General features: G+C 43.9%; 2 protein-coding genes across 2 annotated transcripts in view; one reads left to right on the top strand and one right to left on the bottom strand.

Moving 5' to 3' along the window:
• Positions 1–2,945, top strand: part of llgl1 (LLGL scribble cell polarity complex component 1) — a 35,274-nt gene extending 32,329 nt beyond the window's left edge. Inside the window, exon 24 of the mRNA XM_086186313.1 lies at positions 778–2,945. The gene's annotated coding sequence lies outside the window, so the exon portion shown is untranslated. The remainder of the gene's footprint in view (positions 1–777) is intronic.
• A 524-nt stretch (positions 2,946–3,469) lies between these two features.
• Positions 3,470–17,829, bottom strand: flii (FLII actin remodeling protein). The gene is made up of 31 exons (XM_086185496.1): positions 17,489–17,829; positions 16,080–16,190; positions 14,409–14,480; positions 14,163–14,243; positions 13,729–13,976; positions 13,523–13,626; positions 13,237–13,412; positions 12,809–12,966; positions 12,530–12,614; positions 12,255–12,402; positions 11,200–11,330; positions 10,522–10,629; positions 10,300–10,404; positions 10,002–10,181; positions 9,726–9,808; positions 9,308–9,382; positions 9,130–9,213; positions 8,821–8,992; positions 8,578–8,685; positions 8,270–8,461; positions 8,098–8,196; positions 7,926–8,015; positions 7,616–7,755; positions 7,313–7,532; positions 7,072–7,226; positions 6,902–6,962; positions 6,670–6,798; positions 6,434–6,540; positions 6,221–6,326; positions 5,550–5,615; positions 3,470–5,453 (listed from the first exon to the last, which is right to left on the bottom strand). The coding sequence occupies exons 1-31, from the start codon at positions 17,549–17,551 to the stop codon at positions 5,319–5,321; spliced, it is 3,792 nt and encodes a 1,263-aa protein (XP_086041622.1). The 5' UTR covers positions 17,552–17,829; the 3' UTR covers positions 3,470–5,318.
• Between the last annotated feature and the right edge of the window lie 385 nt (positions 17,830–18,214).

Here is an 18,214-nt window from a genome sequence, read left to right as displayed (position 1 = left end):
GGAGCTCTGCTTGATGTAAACTAGAACAATAAAGTGGATTGAACATGTCATGGCTGGGAGTATTGGCCTTGCTTTCATTTCTAAACTCTTTGCTGCCCTCTAACGGTGCATTGGGGCATTACAGGTGACATTGTGCATTATTTAAAAACATTTTTTCATTTTAAATTCCTGCTACAGGCTTTACCGAGCTCTCCAGTGAATGTCGGCTCTTTGTTGACATGTCAGGCTGCTGTGGCTAAAGCTCTGCTAAACACCACAGGACAACATGGTGCTGCGTCAAGGGTTTGAGACCAAACGCAGCAAAGTGGCCAAAAACATAACCCAAACAATCACATGATTCAAGTTAGATGGGGCTGTGAAGGTTTCCTTATTTCATTTAGCTGTCAACTAGACACGCACAAGTCGTAAAGTGAGTTTAGGTTTTAGAAGCAGGGAATTTTTATGTTTAAAAAAGCCGCCATGGAATGTTTGTTCCATAAAGTTTTAGACCGAGTTATTCCCCTAAATATTATCCGTGGCTTAATTGGAGGCAGAATTTTTTGGAGACAGGCCTTTATTTCTCTTCCACTCTCTTCAGGGCAGGTTTTGTTTATCTTCTCTGTCTGACTCCCCACGAATGAGGAGTATGAGGACTTGATTCTCATGGAGCCGACCTGTATTTGCGGGTGTCGTCCGCACCCCTGAGCCCGTGAGCCCGGCCAGCTCTGTTATTTGAGGAAACAGGGTAGCTGTGTAGTTTGGGTCTCATGTCTGGCTTATTGTCATGTGTTTCTCCAGGGAGGGGCTCAAGGTGGTCTGGATGGACTTGATTTCAGTGCTGGACCACAAACATCTCCCATCAGCCCACTGCGGAGCCCCCAGCCAGCACTCTGCACTCTGGAACAGTAGGAGGAAGGCCTTATATGGACAAAAACTGCAGCGTTGTGGTACCTCCTCGCTGGAAGGACGGAATCTTCTTGTATAACCACTTAGGATCCACGGAGACTCTTCCAGCAACGGCGTGGTACTGGACGGAGCTGGAGATTCTATGTGTGACTGCACCTCCACCCCTCCCTCCCTGGTTATTTCATGGTTGGGGTTCTCGAGGCTGAGAATAGGCGAATGTTTTTATTTTTCTATGCGCAGTATAATGATAGGGTCTGTGTGGAACTGGAATTGGTGCTCAGCCACTAAACACGCTTGTAGATACCCCGTGCACACGTATGGAGGTGTGGCATTGTTGTGCACGCCGCAAAATACGTCACACGGCCACGACCCTGAAGAACCGGCAGAGGGAACCATGAGAACATTAAACACTAGCAAGGTATCTGTTCAGAACATTAAAATTTGTAGCATTCAAATTCTTCCTCTTAGGTGCAAAGAGCATAGATGTACCTGCGAGGGTTTAGGGGCCTCCTCAGACCCCGGGGGCCAAATCTAGTGCACATGAGCACAAGCTGCTGACTCATCAATCATGAATGAAGACGGACTAGATAACTGAGCTCATGAAGGCGTTTCCTCGTGAAGACTGATGCTCTGTTTCATGTTTTGTGGCATTTTGGGTTGAAGAAAAATAGTGCGGGATGCTGGAAGGAAAAGGAGATGAGGAAGTTGAACATGTTCAAGGAGTTTTTGCGTATTTTTGGGGCAGTCAAACAAAACAGGTCGTCAGACGTTTATTTAAAAGCAAAATTGTTCACGTTGCAATCAAACACCTTTTGTCAATACAAATGTCTTATTGTGAATCCCCGAAGCTTTATTTGAAATTCCAGAACATTCGCTTACAATGTACAAGTATACAAATCCAACATATGCTTGCCTGCTGCCTTGTGGGCGGGGCTTAACTCTGAAAGGGGTGGCTCTACTCAAGCCACGCCCACAACACTTAGCTTAAACGGCAAGGAAAACTTTTGAATTTGTTAGTGCCATCTTTATTTTACTTGTCATTTCGATTGCATCGTCGATGGTTTTACTTTTACATCTTTATTAACGTGTATGTTTTGATTGATTGCTCAATAAAGTTTACAGTTTTGATTAACGAAGGGAGCCAGCTGATGAAGGGGAGGTGCTGCTGCTGTGACTGCCAAAGCAGGCCATACTTTACACAACCTGAAATAAGTTGGAGGGGGATGATGTCTCACACCTCACGTTTTCAGCTCCAGTATTCTAGCCGCACAGCGCCTGGAGTAAGAGCGCCGCTTTCATCGTCTTAATCCGTAATTCCTGCTCCTGTTTGTTCATTTCAGGATTTATGTGAAGAAATAATCACCCCAAAAATGAGAGTGAAGGTAAAGAGCGTTGATTAGTACTCGGTAAGACCCTCCCTCCTCTGCTAACGGTACATCAGATCTCCTCAGATGGGACTCAGGGAAGTGTGGCAAGTGAAGCAAAGTCGCCAAGTGTAAAGTACTGTGATGCACCCAGGAGATACCTGTCTGTGATTCGGTGCATTGTGGGTAATATGTGCTAGCTCTGAGCTTTGAACACAAGTATTTTTAACCCCCTTAAAATAAAAAAAAAAAAGTTTTACTGTGTAAAAACAAAAATATATATATACGGTATCTTGACGTAGAAGACAGGTGAGAGCAGCAAGCCGATGATAGTGGACCGTTAGCGCAGGGTTCGATCTTCTTCACTTGTAAAATTGGAAAATAAAAGGGACCTCACTACTAACTAATGTAGCTCAACATGTAGTAATCATGTAAATGCCTTTTTTTTTTGGTTTTATGTTTGTGTTTGCTTTTGTTGCTGTTCTGGCTGACACATAATTAACCCTTTCATGCTACAGCTGGCACAACTGACTTTTTTTTTTTTGTAATTCCACAATTAAAATGAACTTAACTTTGTGTCATTCAGTTTTGTGTGTAGGATTTTAATCGGGTCATTTAGCATTTTGGCTGAATTGTGAATGTTAATAAAATTCTATACTCTCTTTAAGGGTGCTATGTTTGGTTCTTCCTTAGAATTTGTCAAATGTGGGTGAGGGTTAAAGGGACACATTTTGTTGAAACATATAAACTCAGATAAGGAAGCTGAAGCTGGATTTTCATTTGTTTGTTTTAATTTGTGACTTTTCCATTCCCAATCAATCATTTATCTCCAATTTTCTCAAGATAAACAATCTTTTCCTTTTTTCCCAAAATGTATTTATTTTATTTATTACTCTTTATTCTGATGGAAAAAAGAAAACCTTTTGAAGATACTGTAATAATTATCTTCAGCTAAAGGCGTTAAGGAGCTACCTTTTATTAGCACTAGAGCACAGCTGGTAGCTAACATTAGCGCTGTTGCTTTTGGAATTTTGCTTTCTTAATTGTGGTCCTTGTGTCCAGACTGTTACTTTTTCAGGATTTTAATAAAATATAAAATTATTCATGCATCCAATTTTAGTAGAAGGATGCTTAAGTACTAACCCGTACAATACGTCTCACCCCTGCGTTCATGTACCACGTCATAGCGTTTGAAAGGAAAATGACCATTGTATCAGGAACACCTGATGAAGGTTGTGAGATTTTATTTTTTTAATATATAAAATACATAAATAAAGCATCTGCAGGTGGCATCAGGAGCATGTGCACATATTCATTTCCACACATTGGTACGTGTGAAGGACTCAATCACACCAGCAGCCACGCACTTCACCCCACAAAAACAAAGAAATGATGGTACTGTCGTCGCAGCCACTTGTAAATACATAGATAACTTTGCTTGGGACCAACATACAAAACATGATCCTGTTCGGTACTGTGACACGGACCCTCGAGGCACTGATCAATCTAATAACCAGATAATGAACCACAAGTCACTTTATACTTAAGATATGTCTCTGATATAGTGCAGGAGATCTCCCAATAAAATAGATTTCTCATAAAATACCTTCTGACAAATGTATATCCACAATGTCTGATTTAATAGTAAAGATTAGAGATTTTAGACGGTGGGCCTAGATACCCCTCCGTCCCTCCTTACAAGGCTAATACTTTTATTTCTGGACGTCTGTGTAAGAAATCCCTGTTATCACAGTCAAACTATTCCCCCTAATATTGCTTCACCAAATACACAATCTGTCCTGAGCCATTTATTACTTTAGGACTCTTGGAAAGCATGAAAAACAGTCAAATTCCCCCCATAACTACAGAATCTTAAAATCTTGAACCAACTTCCGGACATTTAGGTTGTTTCACTTTCATTAACTAATATTCTTTTACTGGTCTTCCCCTGAAACCGCCTGAGAAACCCCATACAGAAATGAAACCTGTAAACCGAACTCCCTCGACATGCTGGATGAAGTCGGTGTAGGAGAAACTGTTGGAAAGAACTTCTACTGATTGCACTTTTTAACATTTCACCTCGAAGGTAAAAAAACAAGGCCGCCTCTCAACTCCTGACCAAGACTCTACTGGCTGAACGAGACGAGGCGCGTCGCGGCGCAGCTCCCTCATCACTGTACATGTTGGAGGAGGTGAGACGCGAGACCCAGCAGACCGCGTGGGGGAAGGCCGACCCCCTTTCAGTCAAAGGGGTCAACACACACACCATGTATAGATAGTCCATAAAACAAAAAAATAGATCTATAAAAACAACATTCCTCAGAAGAACAATTATAGTGCCGTTTTTTTTTTTTCTATTTCGAGCATCAAACATGAATATAAAAGGAACTGTTAAATGTGTTCGTCTACTTCGACGGTGCTTCGCATAATGGCGCAAGCAAACGATCACCGATGATGCACAGCAGGAAAAAGGGTGGATATGTTCAAGGGTTCACCTCCCTGGGCTTCTTTTGAGAGATGCACAGATCGATTCCATCTGAACTGGCATGGCTGCAGGTGTCAGCCTACATTTCACTGCTCCTGTTGCGTTTTAAATTGTGCTGAGCAGCGTCGAGTCGGGGGAGAAGCAAAATCTTTTCAATTCAACCCATTTTCCTGTAGAGGAAAGTCTGTATTCTGTGTCAGGTGACTGTAGCTCTGCTGTTCCAAGAAAGAATGGAACATAAGAAAAATCCCCTCCCCATGAATGATCCTTCAGTCCAACACCTGCGACCCACTCTTTTATATAAAGCCTTTGTACACTTTGGAAACGCTTTCTCTTAAAAGGGAACTCTCCTCTTTCAGCAGCATCCAGATCTGCCGTGTGGACAAGAAAGTGATCGTCTCTCCCAACGTCGAGGAGCCTCTCGACCAGTTGAAGGTTTCTAGGACTAGAACGTCCGCAGCAGCAGCAGCAATGAGCAGGATGGAGGGTAAAGCTTACTACAGCAAGAGTACATGACAGCCAATTGTTTTGATGTGTGTGTGTGTGTGTGTGTGTGTGTGTGTGTGTGTGTGTTTCAGTCTCGTCTATGCAGGCGGAGTTTTGAAAGCCCCCCAAGCATGAAAGCAGCGTGTGAAGCAGTGAGGTTCATTTCCTTTGCGCACCAGTCGGAGTTTCCTGGGATGTTCGGAGTCTTTAGAGCGCATGTGCTGGATGTAAACCTGGAGAAGAAGAGGAGGGGGGGGGGGTGAGATGTGTACATAAACACACACTTTCATAGACATACAGAGCCACGTGAACTGCCGTGTGGCACCAACCTGGCACGCTTTTAGACTCAGTTTGATCTCCACCTGGCTGGTCTGAGTACCGACCCACATGTAGACCTGAGAAAACACACACACACACACACACACACACACACGTGTCATTCAGCTTTATCATCAGAATCAGAATACTTCATTCATCCCCGGGGGGAAAATTCTGTTGTTACAGTTTTAAACTTGCTCTTGAAAGTACTATAAAAATAAGAAATTACAAATTACAATAATTAGTAAAGTGCAGACTTTAAGAAATAAGAAATAAGATAAGTTTAACAATATTGCACACTTTAGTAAAGACATGTTATTATCGTGTTTCTGATTTGGGTGATGATTTGATCGATTTGTCCATTATGGCACAGTTGACTGTAGTTCTATACACTGAAGAAAGTGTGTATCACTCAGAGGGAGGAGTTAAAGAGTTTGATGGCCACAGTGTGAATGACTTCCTGTGGCGCTCTGTGGTGCATTTAGGTGGGATCAGTCTAGCACTGAATGTGCTCCTGTGTTGAAGCAGGACATGATGGAGGGGGTGGTGGGTGCTGTCCAAGATTGTGTGGAGTTTAGACAACATCCTCCTCTCTGTCACCACCCTCCGAGTCCATCTCTACTCTTACAAAGCTTTACCAAACACAGCCATGCCACACACATGTACAGCCAGGAGTTATTACCTCTCTCCCGTTGTCCAGCAACATGATGTCATCATCAGCCAAGTCATCCTGGCAGAAATCGGAGCATTTCTCTGACACGGAGAAATAACCCTTCTCATTGGAGCACCTGGGCAGGGAGGCGGGACAAAGCAAAATCGTTAGTGGAGGGAAGAACAGTAGAGGGAGAGCAGAACAATGACACACGCTCTAACGCACGCACGCACGCACGCGCACCTGAAGAGCCGAGCATATTTCATATAATCTGCATCTTCATCGTATTGCTTCTGAGAACCAATTCCAACCCAGAAGAAGTTCTCTGGCTCCTCCCCCTCATTAATGACCTACAAGGCACACAGAAGTATAGTTTCAAGAATCATAAATATGAGAGAGAGAGAGAGAGCGAGAGAGAGCAAGAGAGCGAGAGAGCAAGAGAGCAAGAGAGAGCGAGAGGTGAACGTGCACTCACTCACCTGTTTGCTGTACGTGTCATCAAACATGCTGTTCATGATGTCCTCGGCCAGCTTGGCTTCATCGGGGTCAGCAGCTCTGCCCACCCACGTATAAACGATGCCCTGATTATCGGTGCTCTCAAACGGAACCTGCAGAGAACAAGAAAGCATGAACCAAAGACTGTGCAGTACAAGAGGTCTGATCATAATACATAAACTGTTTTTATAGATAAAAAAACAACAAAATACACACTTTGAGAATGAAGCAAAACTCAGAGTTGAGATTACTGGAGTCTGTTCCAATCTGGATGGTTCTGAGAGAGAGAGAGAGAGAGAGAGAGAGAGAGAGAACACGAGTCAGCTCTGAGGACAGGAGGTAGCATGTGTGCTTGCTGGTGAAGGGAAATCAGGGGTCATGGTTACCTGGTGCAGAGCGCGCTGCCATTGGTGCGGATGTGGTAGAGGGAGGGCTGGGCAGAGTCAGTCTTCTGTTTTCTCTTCCCTTTGTGGATGATGAACTTCCTCTTGAAGTGCGACAGGAACTTGAGGTTCTCCTGCTGCTGTGTCATGCGCACCACCTACACAGGAGCACAACTCATTTCAGAGTTCTTTTAAATCTGACGTTGGTGTGTTGGAGTGTGTGCTAACTCATCTACCAGCGTACCATCAGTTTTCCAGGGAAGAGACTCTCAAACTTCTTCTGCAGGGAGAAGGTGAAGGTGAGCCAGCCCATGTTGGACGCCTGCCTGCCCTGCCAGAAATACACCACACACTGGAAGTCTTCCTCTGGCTGCTTGTCCTCCTCTTCCTCTCCTTCACGACTCTCACCCGCCTTCTTCTTGTCCTCATTGTTGTCGTCCTCGTACTCCACAGGTACCCAGTATCTAATTGGGAGACACCGCAGCTCATTTAACCTGGATGGGATCAGCATGGCTGACTCTTAGGAAATGTAGGCGTCTGCACCGACCTGCAGAGGAAGACGTAGCAATCCTGCGTGAAGAAGTGTCCAAACTCCTCCTCTGGCAGGCGAGCGAACTTTTTCCCCTCCAAAACAAATCCTTCCATTCCATCGAGGTCCTCATTCCACTCCTCCATCAGCTGCTCAGCCTGCAAAAAAAAGGAGACACAAGAATGTCATCTAGACTAGCATGTGTTTTTCTGAGCAGCATAAGAAGTTCTAAAGAAAAGAATGGCTCATCAGTGTGTGAGAAAGAGAGAGAGAGAGAGAGAGAGAGAGAGAGAGAGAGTGAGAGTGTGTGTGTGTGTGTGTGTTTTACCTCAGTGAGAGGCATGGGGGGCTGCCTGGGAAGGAAAAGAGCTGTGAGGTCAGCTTTCATCTGGTCTTTCTGGTCCGAGTCCTTCTTCACCTGAACAGAGAGAAACTTAAAATGACCCACTGGACACTCAATTTATTAGCGGCATTTGACTGACAGACAGAGACACACACACCTTGCCAGATAGGTTGTCCTGCTGTTGTACAGTTTCGGCTGCTCTGGTGTAGTCCACCTTCAGCACGTCATCCCAGTTCTTAAACTTGGACTTGAACACCTGACGAAGAGTGACAGTCATCAAATACAACAGACCGGCTGACAGCAACCCACAGCACTGTCAGGAGCCTTACCTGACACTCAGTGCCCTCCAGGTTGCGGGTGACACAGGCGTGTTTTGGCCGGTGCAGCATGGAGCAGATCTCTTGTCCCAGTTTCAAAGCAGCAGCTCGGACCAAACGGGGGGACTTTCTCCCGATCCAGATGAACACGTCAGACCAGCAGTCCAGGATGTACACGCACTTGGTGTCGAGCAGAGACTGAAGCTGAGGGAGGGGGATTTTGTTAGAGGGAGGGACGTGAAGGACGAAGGCTGGTGTTAAAACACGGTCACCGTCATGTTCAGATCTTGCTGGAGTGATTGTGTAGCAGAGAAGCGTACCAGTCGGAGCTCTGGGAGGGTGTCCAGTTTGATCTTGTGGTCTTTGTGCTCCACTGACAGCTTGTAGTTGATCTGAGGCAGTTCCAGGTAGCCCAGACCCAGGCCCACCTACACAAACACATCCCACTCACATCAACTTCAGCAAGTTTGATCCAAACCATGCTGATATTCTCTATGAGCCGTGGATCCAACCTTCTCTGATCTTGATTTGGAAAAGGCTGAAGAGGTTATAGGCTCATTTACCTTGTATAGTTTGGGTCTTATTGGAGAAAAGTCATCTGGAACGTGTTTCTTGATCTCCTCTGGTTGCCCCCCCAACACCTCCCAGAACTCTGGAGGCTCCTGGCTATGCATCAGGGTTATGATCTCTGCCTTCCCCTTACGCTCGTTCTTGTTGATCTTTTCCGCAAATAACCTGAAAAGGGGAAGACAGTCAGCATCTCTGTCGTGATCTGGAGTCAGAACCTGAAGCAATGCAACTTCAGAAGGGAAGAGTTGCCGAGGAGGATGCGTGACGATGAGAACACGTGTTGGAGCATGATGTGTGTTTACCGGGCCTTGGTGGTGCCACTGAGTGTGGCATTGGCTCCCCTCCAGATGAAGATCTCCAGTCCAGTGTCCAACAGGAAGACATAGCTGCCAAACAAAGAGATGCAGGATGTTAGCTGGTACATGACGGTCTCATACTGAACGTAGCAAACAGCAGCAACAGAGTGGGGGTGTAAGTCACCGAGGGTCGAGGGAGGAGGCCTTCAGAGGTACAGACTCTAATTTGATGTTCTTCTTTCCGTAGACTCTGTACAACCTGATAGAACACAACAAAAATTAAAAGAATATTTTCAGAGGAAAAAAAAAAACTGGCACACGAGACAAAACTGGAATAATTATGAATGTGTGTGCAAGAAGCAGACAACTACACAGTTTTAAAGATCAAATTAAAAACAAAGACATAACGAGCTGCCTCATGTGTGTTGGGGGGGGGGGGGGGCTGGGACACTGTTTAGTGTGTGTTTTTACTGTTGCTAATGTGTTGCTCTGCCGAGCAACCATAATAGAAGTACCTTCAGGCTCAGGCCCTAATTAAAGAGCACAGACTCGCCTTGCAGGTGGTAAAAAGACAAAAATTAGATATACTGGTTCCGGCCTACCTGACAGCATAGTGTGTGTCCTCCACAGTGTAGAAGCCACTGGCTGTTCCTCCCTCAATGTAGGAGATCTCATTGTTAAACACCTGCGCACACGCGCACGCGCACACACACACACACACACACACACACCAGCAGTTGGAGGCTCATTAAGAAGTAGAGGCAGGTTTCTTCTCTGGGGTCAGGCTTGAAATACTATCAGTTATCATAAAAGGATAACTGATTATTTCCTAATTAATGTGATTTTACGAATATATTTCCTTGCTTGTTTGTACATACAGCACTGAACTCCTCGCTCTCATCTCCCATCTCCTCCCTGATCGTCCTGCACTCGGCTCCCAGGAAGTTTCGGAGGTTGACGGCGTGGATGGCAGAGCCAGCCTTCTTGTCCAGCGTGGCATCCTGGCCGATCCAGTAGTAGATCTCCCAGTTCAGTGCTCCATTGTCATCTAGAAAGGTCTACAATAGTACAGGGAAGAATGGGAGACAGCTCATAGCGCCCATAAACAAGAATTCCCTGTGAAGTTGCTACATTTTGGTCAAATTGTGGTAAATGATGGCTGACTTGTCTTGTTACCTTGAGGATGATGTAACAGTCAGCCTCATAAAACTTTCCATGGAAGGTTTCTTCCACCTGCATGGGAATGAAATTCTCAATCTGCCAAACAGTTACGCCTGGAACCTGTGGAGAAGAACAGAGGAAAATAGACTGAGCCATTAAATCTGCACAATAAAACACAGACAAATGTAATCTGACACTAGTACAATCAGTGTTCCATCATGCGGACAGACACATCACCTGTCCCACGTCTTCCATGAAGAACTCTGAGTAGTCCAAGTGAGGCTTCTCTAGACTCTTGTCCCAGCGTCGGGTCTTCAAATCGCCGTATTTCAAATCCCCGTTCTCCTGCAAAATGAGCAGATTTCAGAAAATGAAAGCTTTCTGTCCACCTGTATTTCTCCCATCATCTTAAAGCTCCCCCTTTATTTTGGGCAATTATAAACTAGAGGATCAGTGTTGGAACTTTATGTTGGTGGCCGCAAAACCAAACATCAAGTTGGAGGGATAATCCAACGCTTCTCACTGACACTTGGAGCCTGGGATCAAACTTGTTTTGACAACAGATCATCCATCAGTAATATATTTTGGTATCAAGGCGTTAATCAACATTATTGAATGCTACACATCCATTTTTTGTTATTTTATATTGATTTTAAGCATCTTTAGCACCTTAACCAACTGTGGGTTTTTTAAATATGCTATATAATAAATATAATAGAGTGATTTGACTGCTAGCGAGCCAATAAATATGCAGCATGCTAACTAGGATCACATTTGGCTGATGACATGAGGTGGATCAGTCAGGAACCAGTACTGAAGTCAAGACGCCATCAGTGTCCCAGTGTTGTTGAACCATACCAGTCCTACAGACTCGGCTAGTGCATCACCACTGTCGACACCGTCCTTCCTCCTTACCTCCAAGTTCTTCTTCTCCTGGGCAACGTCACTCATGCCCTTCAGCACCTGCTTGGCCTGATCATCCTGAGAACAGTCCTTCCTCCTCCTCAGCCTCATCTTCCTTGCCAGGGGATCTCTAGGGCTGGCTCCTGCACAAGTACCAACATTCTAAGTCTGTCTTCTATCTAGAATTTTCCATCTGTCTTGGTGTTGTGTGTGTATGGGTTGTCATCGTCTCAATAAGTGTTAAACAAATTACGTCATGCAAACAGGTATTAGATAAAGCGAGGGTTCCCAACCAGTCGATTCCCATTAACCAGTCAACCGCTGACTGTTTCCAAGGCAATCATGAGAGATCTTTACTGGTTAATGTGTGTCATCGTTAGCCTGCCTGCACTCACCATCTCGACATGTCCTGCCAGATACACTTCAACTTATCACAGACACAAACAACAGAAACCTTCAACACATCAAAGTTGAGCAAGAGCAGGCACTCTGGCCATGTTGCCGAACTACACAGCATGGGCGTGACTGGACAGATAGATGTCCATCATTCAGTGAGCTAAAGACACATTCATAACAAAAATATGGTGGGATTCAAAACAGCACACATTTATCATTCTCATCCAAATTGGAGGAGGATTTTTCTTTTCAAATTCCAAGTCCCTTATTCTCATCTGCAATTCAACTTTTACCTTGCTGAAAGAGAGGCAATTTGGAGCAGCATTTCAAGACAGTGCAAAAACAACTACGAGAGGAATTTCCAAACGAAAACAGCTGTATGAACCCAGAAATCGACAGGACAGGTTAGCAACGTAGCAATCAACTTGAACCAGGACAAAAACACCACAAACACTACTACGATGGTTTCTGGTGTGTCACATTCTTGCTAAACACAAGAAAGCTTTCAAGAAATACAGCTGCCATTAACACGTCTGTGGTTGATGTTCTGTAGAGCTCGGCAGACTGGCAACTTGAAAAGTAGATCTTGGTTTGGAAAGGTTGGGCACCCCTGAGATAAAAGACCTACTTTTAAATATAGGCTCTACCTTAACAGTGCAAATGTTACCCACCTCCTCCTGCAGCAGCTACGGTGGCGGGCGATGCACCAGCCAGACGAAGCTGATTCTGTAAGGAGAAGTCGATGTTGTACCACTCTGCAGCTCTGTCCACTGGTTTAGGAGGCATCACCAAGTTGGGGTTCTCACGCACATCCAGTACCTACAAAGAGATTTTACAGGGTATTACTTCAAGTCCTAATAGTATTCTGAGTCCTTTTCTCTCTTTCTAAGTTTCTCTCAGTGACACAACTCACATATATCCATAGTTTACTCAGCTAGTATTTTACCTCTAAATCAGTCAAAAAGTGGATGGCCTCGGGCAGTGTGACCAGGCGGTTTTTGTTCAGCACCAGCTTCTTCAGCTTTCCACACCTAGACAACCACACAAAATCATAAGACCTCTTGTGTTGCTTGTAGAAATCGACTGCGAAAGTTGCAATCAGTGCATCTCTACTCATAATACATCAGTTGAGCAATACGGCGTGACAATGATAGCCTTGGAGAGGCAGCTGATTTAAAAAATCCCCATTTTGCATGTGTGTTTGTGTTGTGATGTGTTAACCCACCTGCAGAGTCCCTCAGGGATGAGTTCCAGGTTGTTGTTAGCTGCCATGAACTCAGTGAGGCTGGACAGTTTGCCCACACCTGGCGGAACCCCGTCAAAGTCCAGTTTGTTGGAGTTTAAATAAAGCTTTTTCAGTTTAGCCAGCTTACAGATTGCAGACTGGTGGGACATACAAAGTTAAAAGGAAAGATACTTCATATAAGTTATTCAAATATACAACATCTCAACCAGATTAATAAATCCTACAGCAAACCTACTGTATTTACTTTAAAAATAAAAAGCAGTGAACCAAATCTAAATTGGCTTCATGAATTGTTTCATTTGCCCAGGTTAAACATCTGTAACACCAAACAATTTTTTAGGTTGTCCCACTTTCTCAAGATGTCTTCTAGACTGAGGTAAAAATATCCGAGAGAGCGTCATCCTTACAGGCAGAGAGGTGAGCTGGTTGCGACTCAGGTTTAGCGTCTCTAGCTGGGTCCACTGGTCGATGCAGAGGGACAGTTCTGAGATCTGATTACTGCTCAGGTTGAGTCTCTTCAAACTGCCCAATGAATAGAGGCACTCTGGTACCCGAGTCAGGTCATTACACGACAGGTCGACGTCTGGAAGGGGACACAAACAAGTCAGCTCAGAGCAGCAACAGCCAAACAGGAAACACACAGGTTGCGAAATAAGTGGTCTGGAAAACAATGTATAAGTGTGTGTGTGTTACCTGCTAAATGTGTAAGTCCCTCCAGGCTGGTGGGCATGTTGCTCTGGGTCCTCTGGGTGTTCCTCAGATGGAGAGTTTGTAACGCCACCATGGCAGGCAGCTGGCTGCTCAGACACAAATGCCAATAAAGACAACAAATGATCTTCCAGAAAACACAGTTTTAGGGCTTTGGGACTTTTGGGAGGGGATACAGTCAATCTATTTACCGCAGCTGGGCATGCATGAGCGGGTTGTTATTTAGAATGAGGGTCTGCAGGTGGACCAAGCGTCTCATCTGGGGCGGCAGGCTGTCCAGCTTATTATCGCTCAAGTCCAGATACAGCAGATCGGTCAGGTTGATGAACAGCTGGTTGGGGATGGAATCGATACCGTTGTGGCTCAGATTGAGCACAAGCATGTTCCTGCTGTTCTCCAGGTCCCGGGGGATCTCCGTTAGTTGATTGTAACTCAAGTCCTGCGAGGGAAGGGGATGGTATGAAAAACATTACATAACATTGTTTTAGCTGTTCACATCCTCTTCAAGCCAGATTTAATAACAGCAGTGGGAGTTTGGACAGGCAATAAATGTAAAGAGGAGGAAAGGAGGTGGAGGAGGCTTCTCTCAGGGTGTGGAAAGTAATTGTCTAAGATTTTTGCGTACCAGCACAGAGAGGTCGTCAAGCTGAAAGATGTCATCTGGGACTCCAGAGTTTTTCAGGTTATTGGCTCTTGCTACCACTGCCTGCAAACATACAGAAGCACATTTAGGACACCACACTAAATTTATCTTTTTTTTAATCTTTTTACATTTAAACAGTAAAAAGAAGGCATCGGTGGACTATGCAGAAAACCCATTAAAAAAGGGCATAGTATTTGCTGTTGCTTATGGATGGTGTGTATTTGTTACCCGTAGGTTAGGTAAGCTGGACAATTCTCCATGTAAGGTGGTCAGGCTGTTGTGACTCACTGACAGATGCTCCTGAAAAGAGAAAACACAGTCAGTGATTGTGTGTACGGATACAGAGTACAACCCCGCTGAGAGAAAAGTCACACGTCCTGCTGTGCAACGCACCACCTGCACTAATCCCCATTTATGTGTTAATAGAATTAAGTGATAAAATCAAGGCAGGTATTCTCTCAAACACACTGCAGACACGGACTACTCGCTGTGATAGTGGACTAATCTTATTTACCTACACGTTGTGAGAGCAAGCATGGATCATCTTTCCACAACAACCTGCTGAACATAGCTTTGGAGGTTTAGACCAGGTAATCCCATCATAGATATGGAGGACTAAAGCTCATTCCTGATCAAAGCAGGAAACGCAATGATTTACTGATGCAGTCTCACTTAAAAACATGTTAAAAACTGGTGTTCAGACTCAGAGGTGATTAACGCTGCCGTCAGCAAGCCAGCAACGGACCAATTCAAATTAAATAAAATATTTAGATATTAGGGCCCAAATGATACCAGTTTAAGAGCAGAAAAAAACAAACAAACCAATAAAACCAAAATAAAATCGTAAAATAAATAAGGTGGTGGCATCGGCGTGCTCTCTGCTGGACAAACTACGTCACACCAATTTAAAATTAATACAGGCATTGTTTTCTCCATTTTTTTTGTGTTGTTGAAAAAGGTTTTCAATATCAGTGCATATCGGAAAATATATACACCTTTACCATATATCTGGCGTGACCAATATCTTGGTTAATATTATAGCAGACTGCAACAATCGTAAGATCTAATATTAGTAATATTAATTAATATATTGATATCATTGTATTATGACAATGCAGAGCGATGCAGCACATCTATGCAGTCTTTCCTGGGATATACGGCTAACTCCTAAAACTGGATAACAATGTAAGGTTCCACAGAGAGGCTCCTGTCACCATCCAACATTCATCTTAAAAATGCTTTTCAACTCTCAGAACCAAATCAAATAATTGGTAAAATGGTAAATGGACTCAATTTTATATAGCGCTTTTCTACCTTAGCAGCACTCATAGCACTTAACAGTGTCATCTCATTCACCCATTCACACACACACACTCACGCACTGGTGGTGAAGGCTGCCATGCAAGGCGCCAACCTACTCATCAGGAGCAATCATGGGTTCAGTATCTTGCTCAAGGACACTTTGACATGGTCACCGGGGTCGGGGATCGAACCAGCGACCCTTTGGTTGCTTGACGGCCACTCTACCCCTGAGCCATGCCGCCCATAATTGTAGAAATACAGCATATAGCCTATAGAACAACAGCAATGATGTGCATTTTTAGCATATTTAGCAATCGGGGGGCTGTTTGTTAAGCTGGCTGTGTTGTAGCGCTAAGCCAACCGTGAAACTAAATCAGCGAATGGGACAATGAACGTAGCAGCAACATTTTCCCCTTATCAGCCAAGATAATGGTAAAAATGTTATTTTAACCTTTACAAACACATAATTTATGCCCCAAAACTAAAATCTCAGGACTATGGCGCATGATGCAGGCTGCCGACACCGCTGTACTTCTGTAAAATACCTGGGAACAACATTTCCTAGCTTGTGCCAAGGAAATACTACAAATATCTCACCAGCTTCTGCAGAGAGGCAAGCTCCTCTGGGAGATAACACAGTCCTGTCCGATTCAATTTCAGCCATCGCAGGCTGCTCATACACTTGACATGCTCCGGGAAATAGCCTCCCTGTAACAGCAGAGAGAGATGAAAAAGTAGAAAAAAAGATTACTTCCATAAAAAGCAATACTGGGCTGGTGCACACTAAATTTAACAGTGCTTTGTTGTTTTAGAAGTGTTAATTTGAGATGGAGGTGGTGGTAGGTTCAATAAAACATAGTCAGCAATAACTTACAACACATTTATTTACACGAATCATTTGAACTTAAAATTAAGACAAAAGAGTTATTCTGGAATGTGTTTAAGCTAGCAGACAAACCTGAATACAGTGCCAACAGAATATCTCTGCTGTAAACATTTTACCCCAGAATGAATAACAGCATGTCAACATTCTTTTAACATGTTTAAAAATGCTCACTTACGTTGAAGTTCAAGAAGACTGAGAACAGTATTTGAAGGTGTGTTTACATATTAGATTAACAGATGACATCATCCGCCTTTTTGGTTCATTGGTATTCTGGGTGAATGTAAACTGTCTAAACGCAGCGAATATCTGGCCAGCTGTGGTGCTTCCACTACCATTACAATGCAGATAATAAACCGGAGTATTTCTGTGATAGCACGCAATTTGGACGGGTAAACGTATGTAGCCTTAAACAGACAACAATTAAAGAAATCATCAGTCGTACAGTGGTGGTTTTTATTAACTATTTTTAAAAACTTTTGTGCAACTGCCGGTACACAAATACTTCTGTCACATCACATACAGGCCAGATGTTCCCAAATGTCATTACTGCCAACCTACTGTAGGCAGCGATTAGACCTTCCCATTAGAGCCTGCCCAGTGAGTCAAAACTTAAACGTATGACGACATGAGAGTAGCCTCAGCTACTCAACAAACTCATCAGCCTTACGTGTGGTAAACAATTGTTTGCCTGATAAATCGATATGATCCGACAAGAAGCCTTTTTTGATAATTAATTAATACAGACAGCCAGGGTTACATTCACAGTTGTGCTAAATTAGCTAGCTAAGAGAGCGTTTGGAAAGAAGAACTACGTTCTTCCACATATATCCGGACAAGAGTAAAGTGACGTTAAGCTTGAAAAACGCTTAGCTAACTCTCCATATCTCCAATCTGAAATCAGCAGACCACCTTGTGGTCGGTATCTGCTTGACCCCACTCTCCCACGCCAAATATCTGACAACTGGCTAACGCCCAAAGCTAGTATCATTGAGCTAAGCTAGTACTGAAACGAGTCTCAACCTTCAGCTTTGAGAGTCATCTTTCGCTGGCTTGCTACCATTCGAGTTGCTAGTAAGATGTGGATATAAAACAAATCCCGAAAACGGCTTAAATGTCTTACTTTGAAGTCGTTTCCACTGAGGTCTACCCCTCTTATGAAGGGAAGAACTCCGGTGGCAGCCATTTCTGTATGATATCAGCTGCTCAACCCTCGCCTCGCCAGTCTATTTTGGTACTGTGTCACTTCTCTGTAGTAGGACTGGAGACTGCTGTTCTTCTTCTTGGTTTCAAATATAGGCCGCCACCCAGCGTTTTGAGTGAAATAGCGCCAGCCCCGCTACGGAATGTTGACGAGAGTTGATAAGAAGCGTCCTCCAGTGGTTACCTGGAATCATCGACTTTTAAAGGGCATTAAATATCATACTTTCCATGTTTGTGACACATAAAACATTAACTTGTATTTACCTTTTACCAACACCTCAGTGGCATCTATCGGCACCGAGTGGCAGCTCAGTTGGACCCGCCGGCAGCAACCAGCAATCCATTTGCAGACACTGATATTAAGTCATTTTCACAACAGGTCAAAAGACACAATTTATATTTTGTGGTCAGTTGTGCAAACTACAAACCTTTATTATAAATAGTCAACACACAATAATGCAAAAAACTAACATCGTACTCACGTAAATACTAATGTAACGATGAGAAACCAAAATAAAAGCAGTGCAACAGATAACAAACCCTGTTTTACTTCCTTTCACATGCAGCTGAAAGCAAAACAAATTTACTTATGTAAAACTTACATAATTTTATATAATTAATAAATTGAGATTTGCCCTGGTTTTGA

Source organism: Aulostomus chinensis, chromosome 18 (assembly GCF_037954235.1).
Source record: "Aulostomus chinensis isolate RoL2024-O1b breed Wild chromosome 18, RoL_Achi_v1.0, whole genome shotgun sequence".
Lineage (NCBI taxonomy): Eukaryota > Metazoa > Chordata > Actinopteri > Syngnathiformes > Aulostomidae > Aulostomus > Aulostomus chinensis.
This window is presented reverse-complemented; position numbering and strand designations above follow the sequence as displayed.

Coding starts and splice junctions, on each gene's coding strand:
- flii (XM_086185496.1), bottom strand. CDS start 17,551: ATGGCTGCCACCGGAGTTCTTCCCTTCATAAGAGGGGTAGACCTCAGT. Junction 14,244..14,408: donor CCAGCTTACCTAACCTACGG/GTAACAAATACA, acceptor GTATGTTTGCAG/GCAGTGGTAGCAAGAGCCAA. Junction 8,197..8,269: donor TGGAGGGCACTGAGTGTCAG/GTAAGGCTCCTG, acceptor ACTCTTCGTCAG/GTGTTCAAGTCCAAGTTTAA.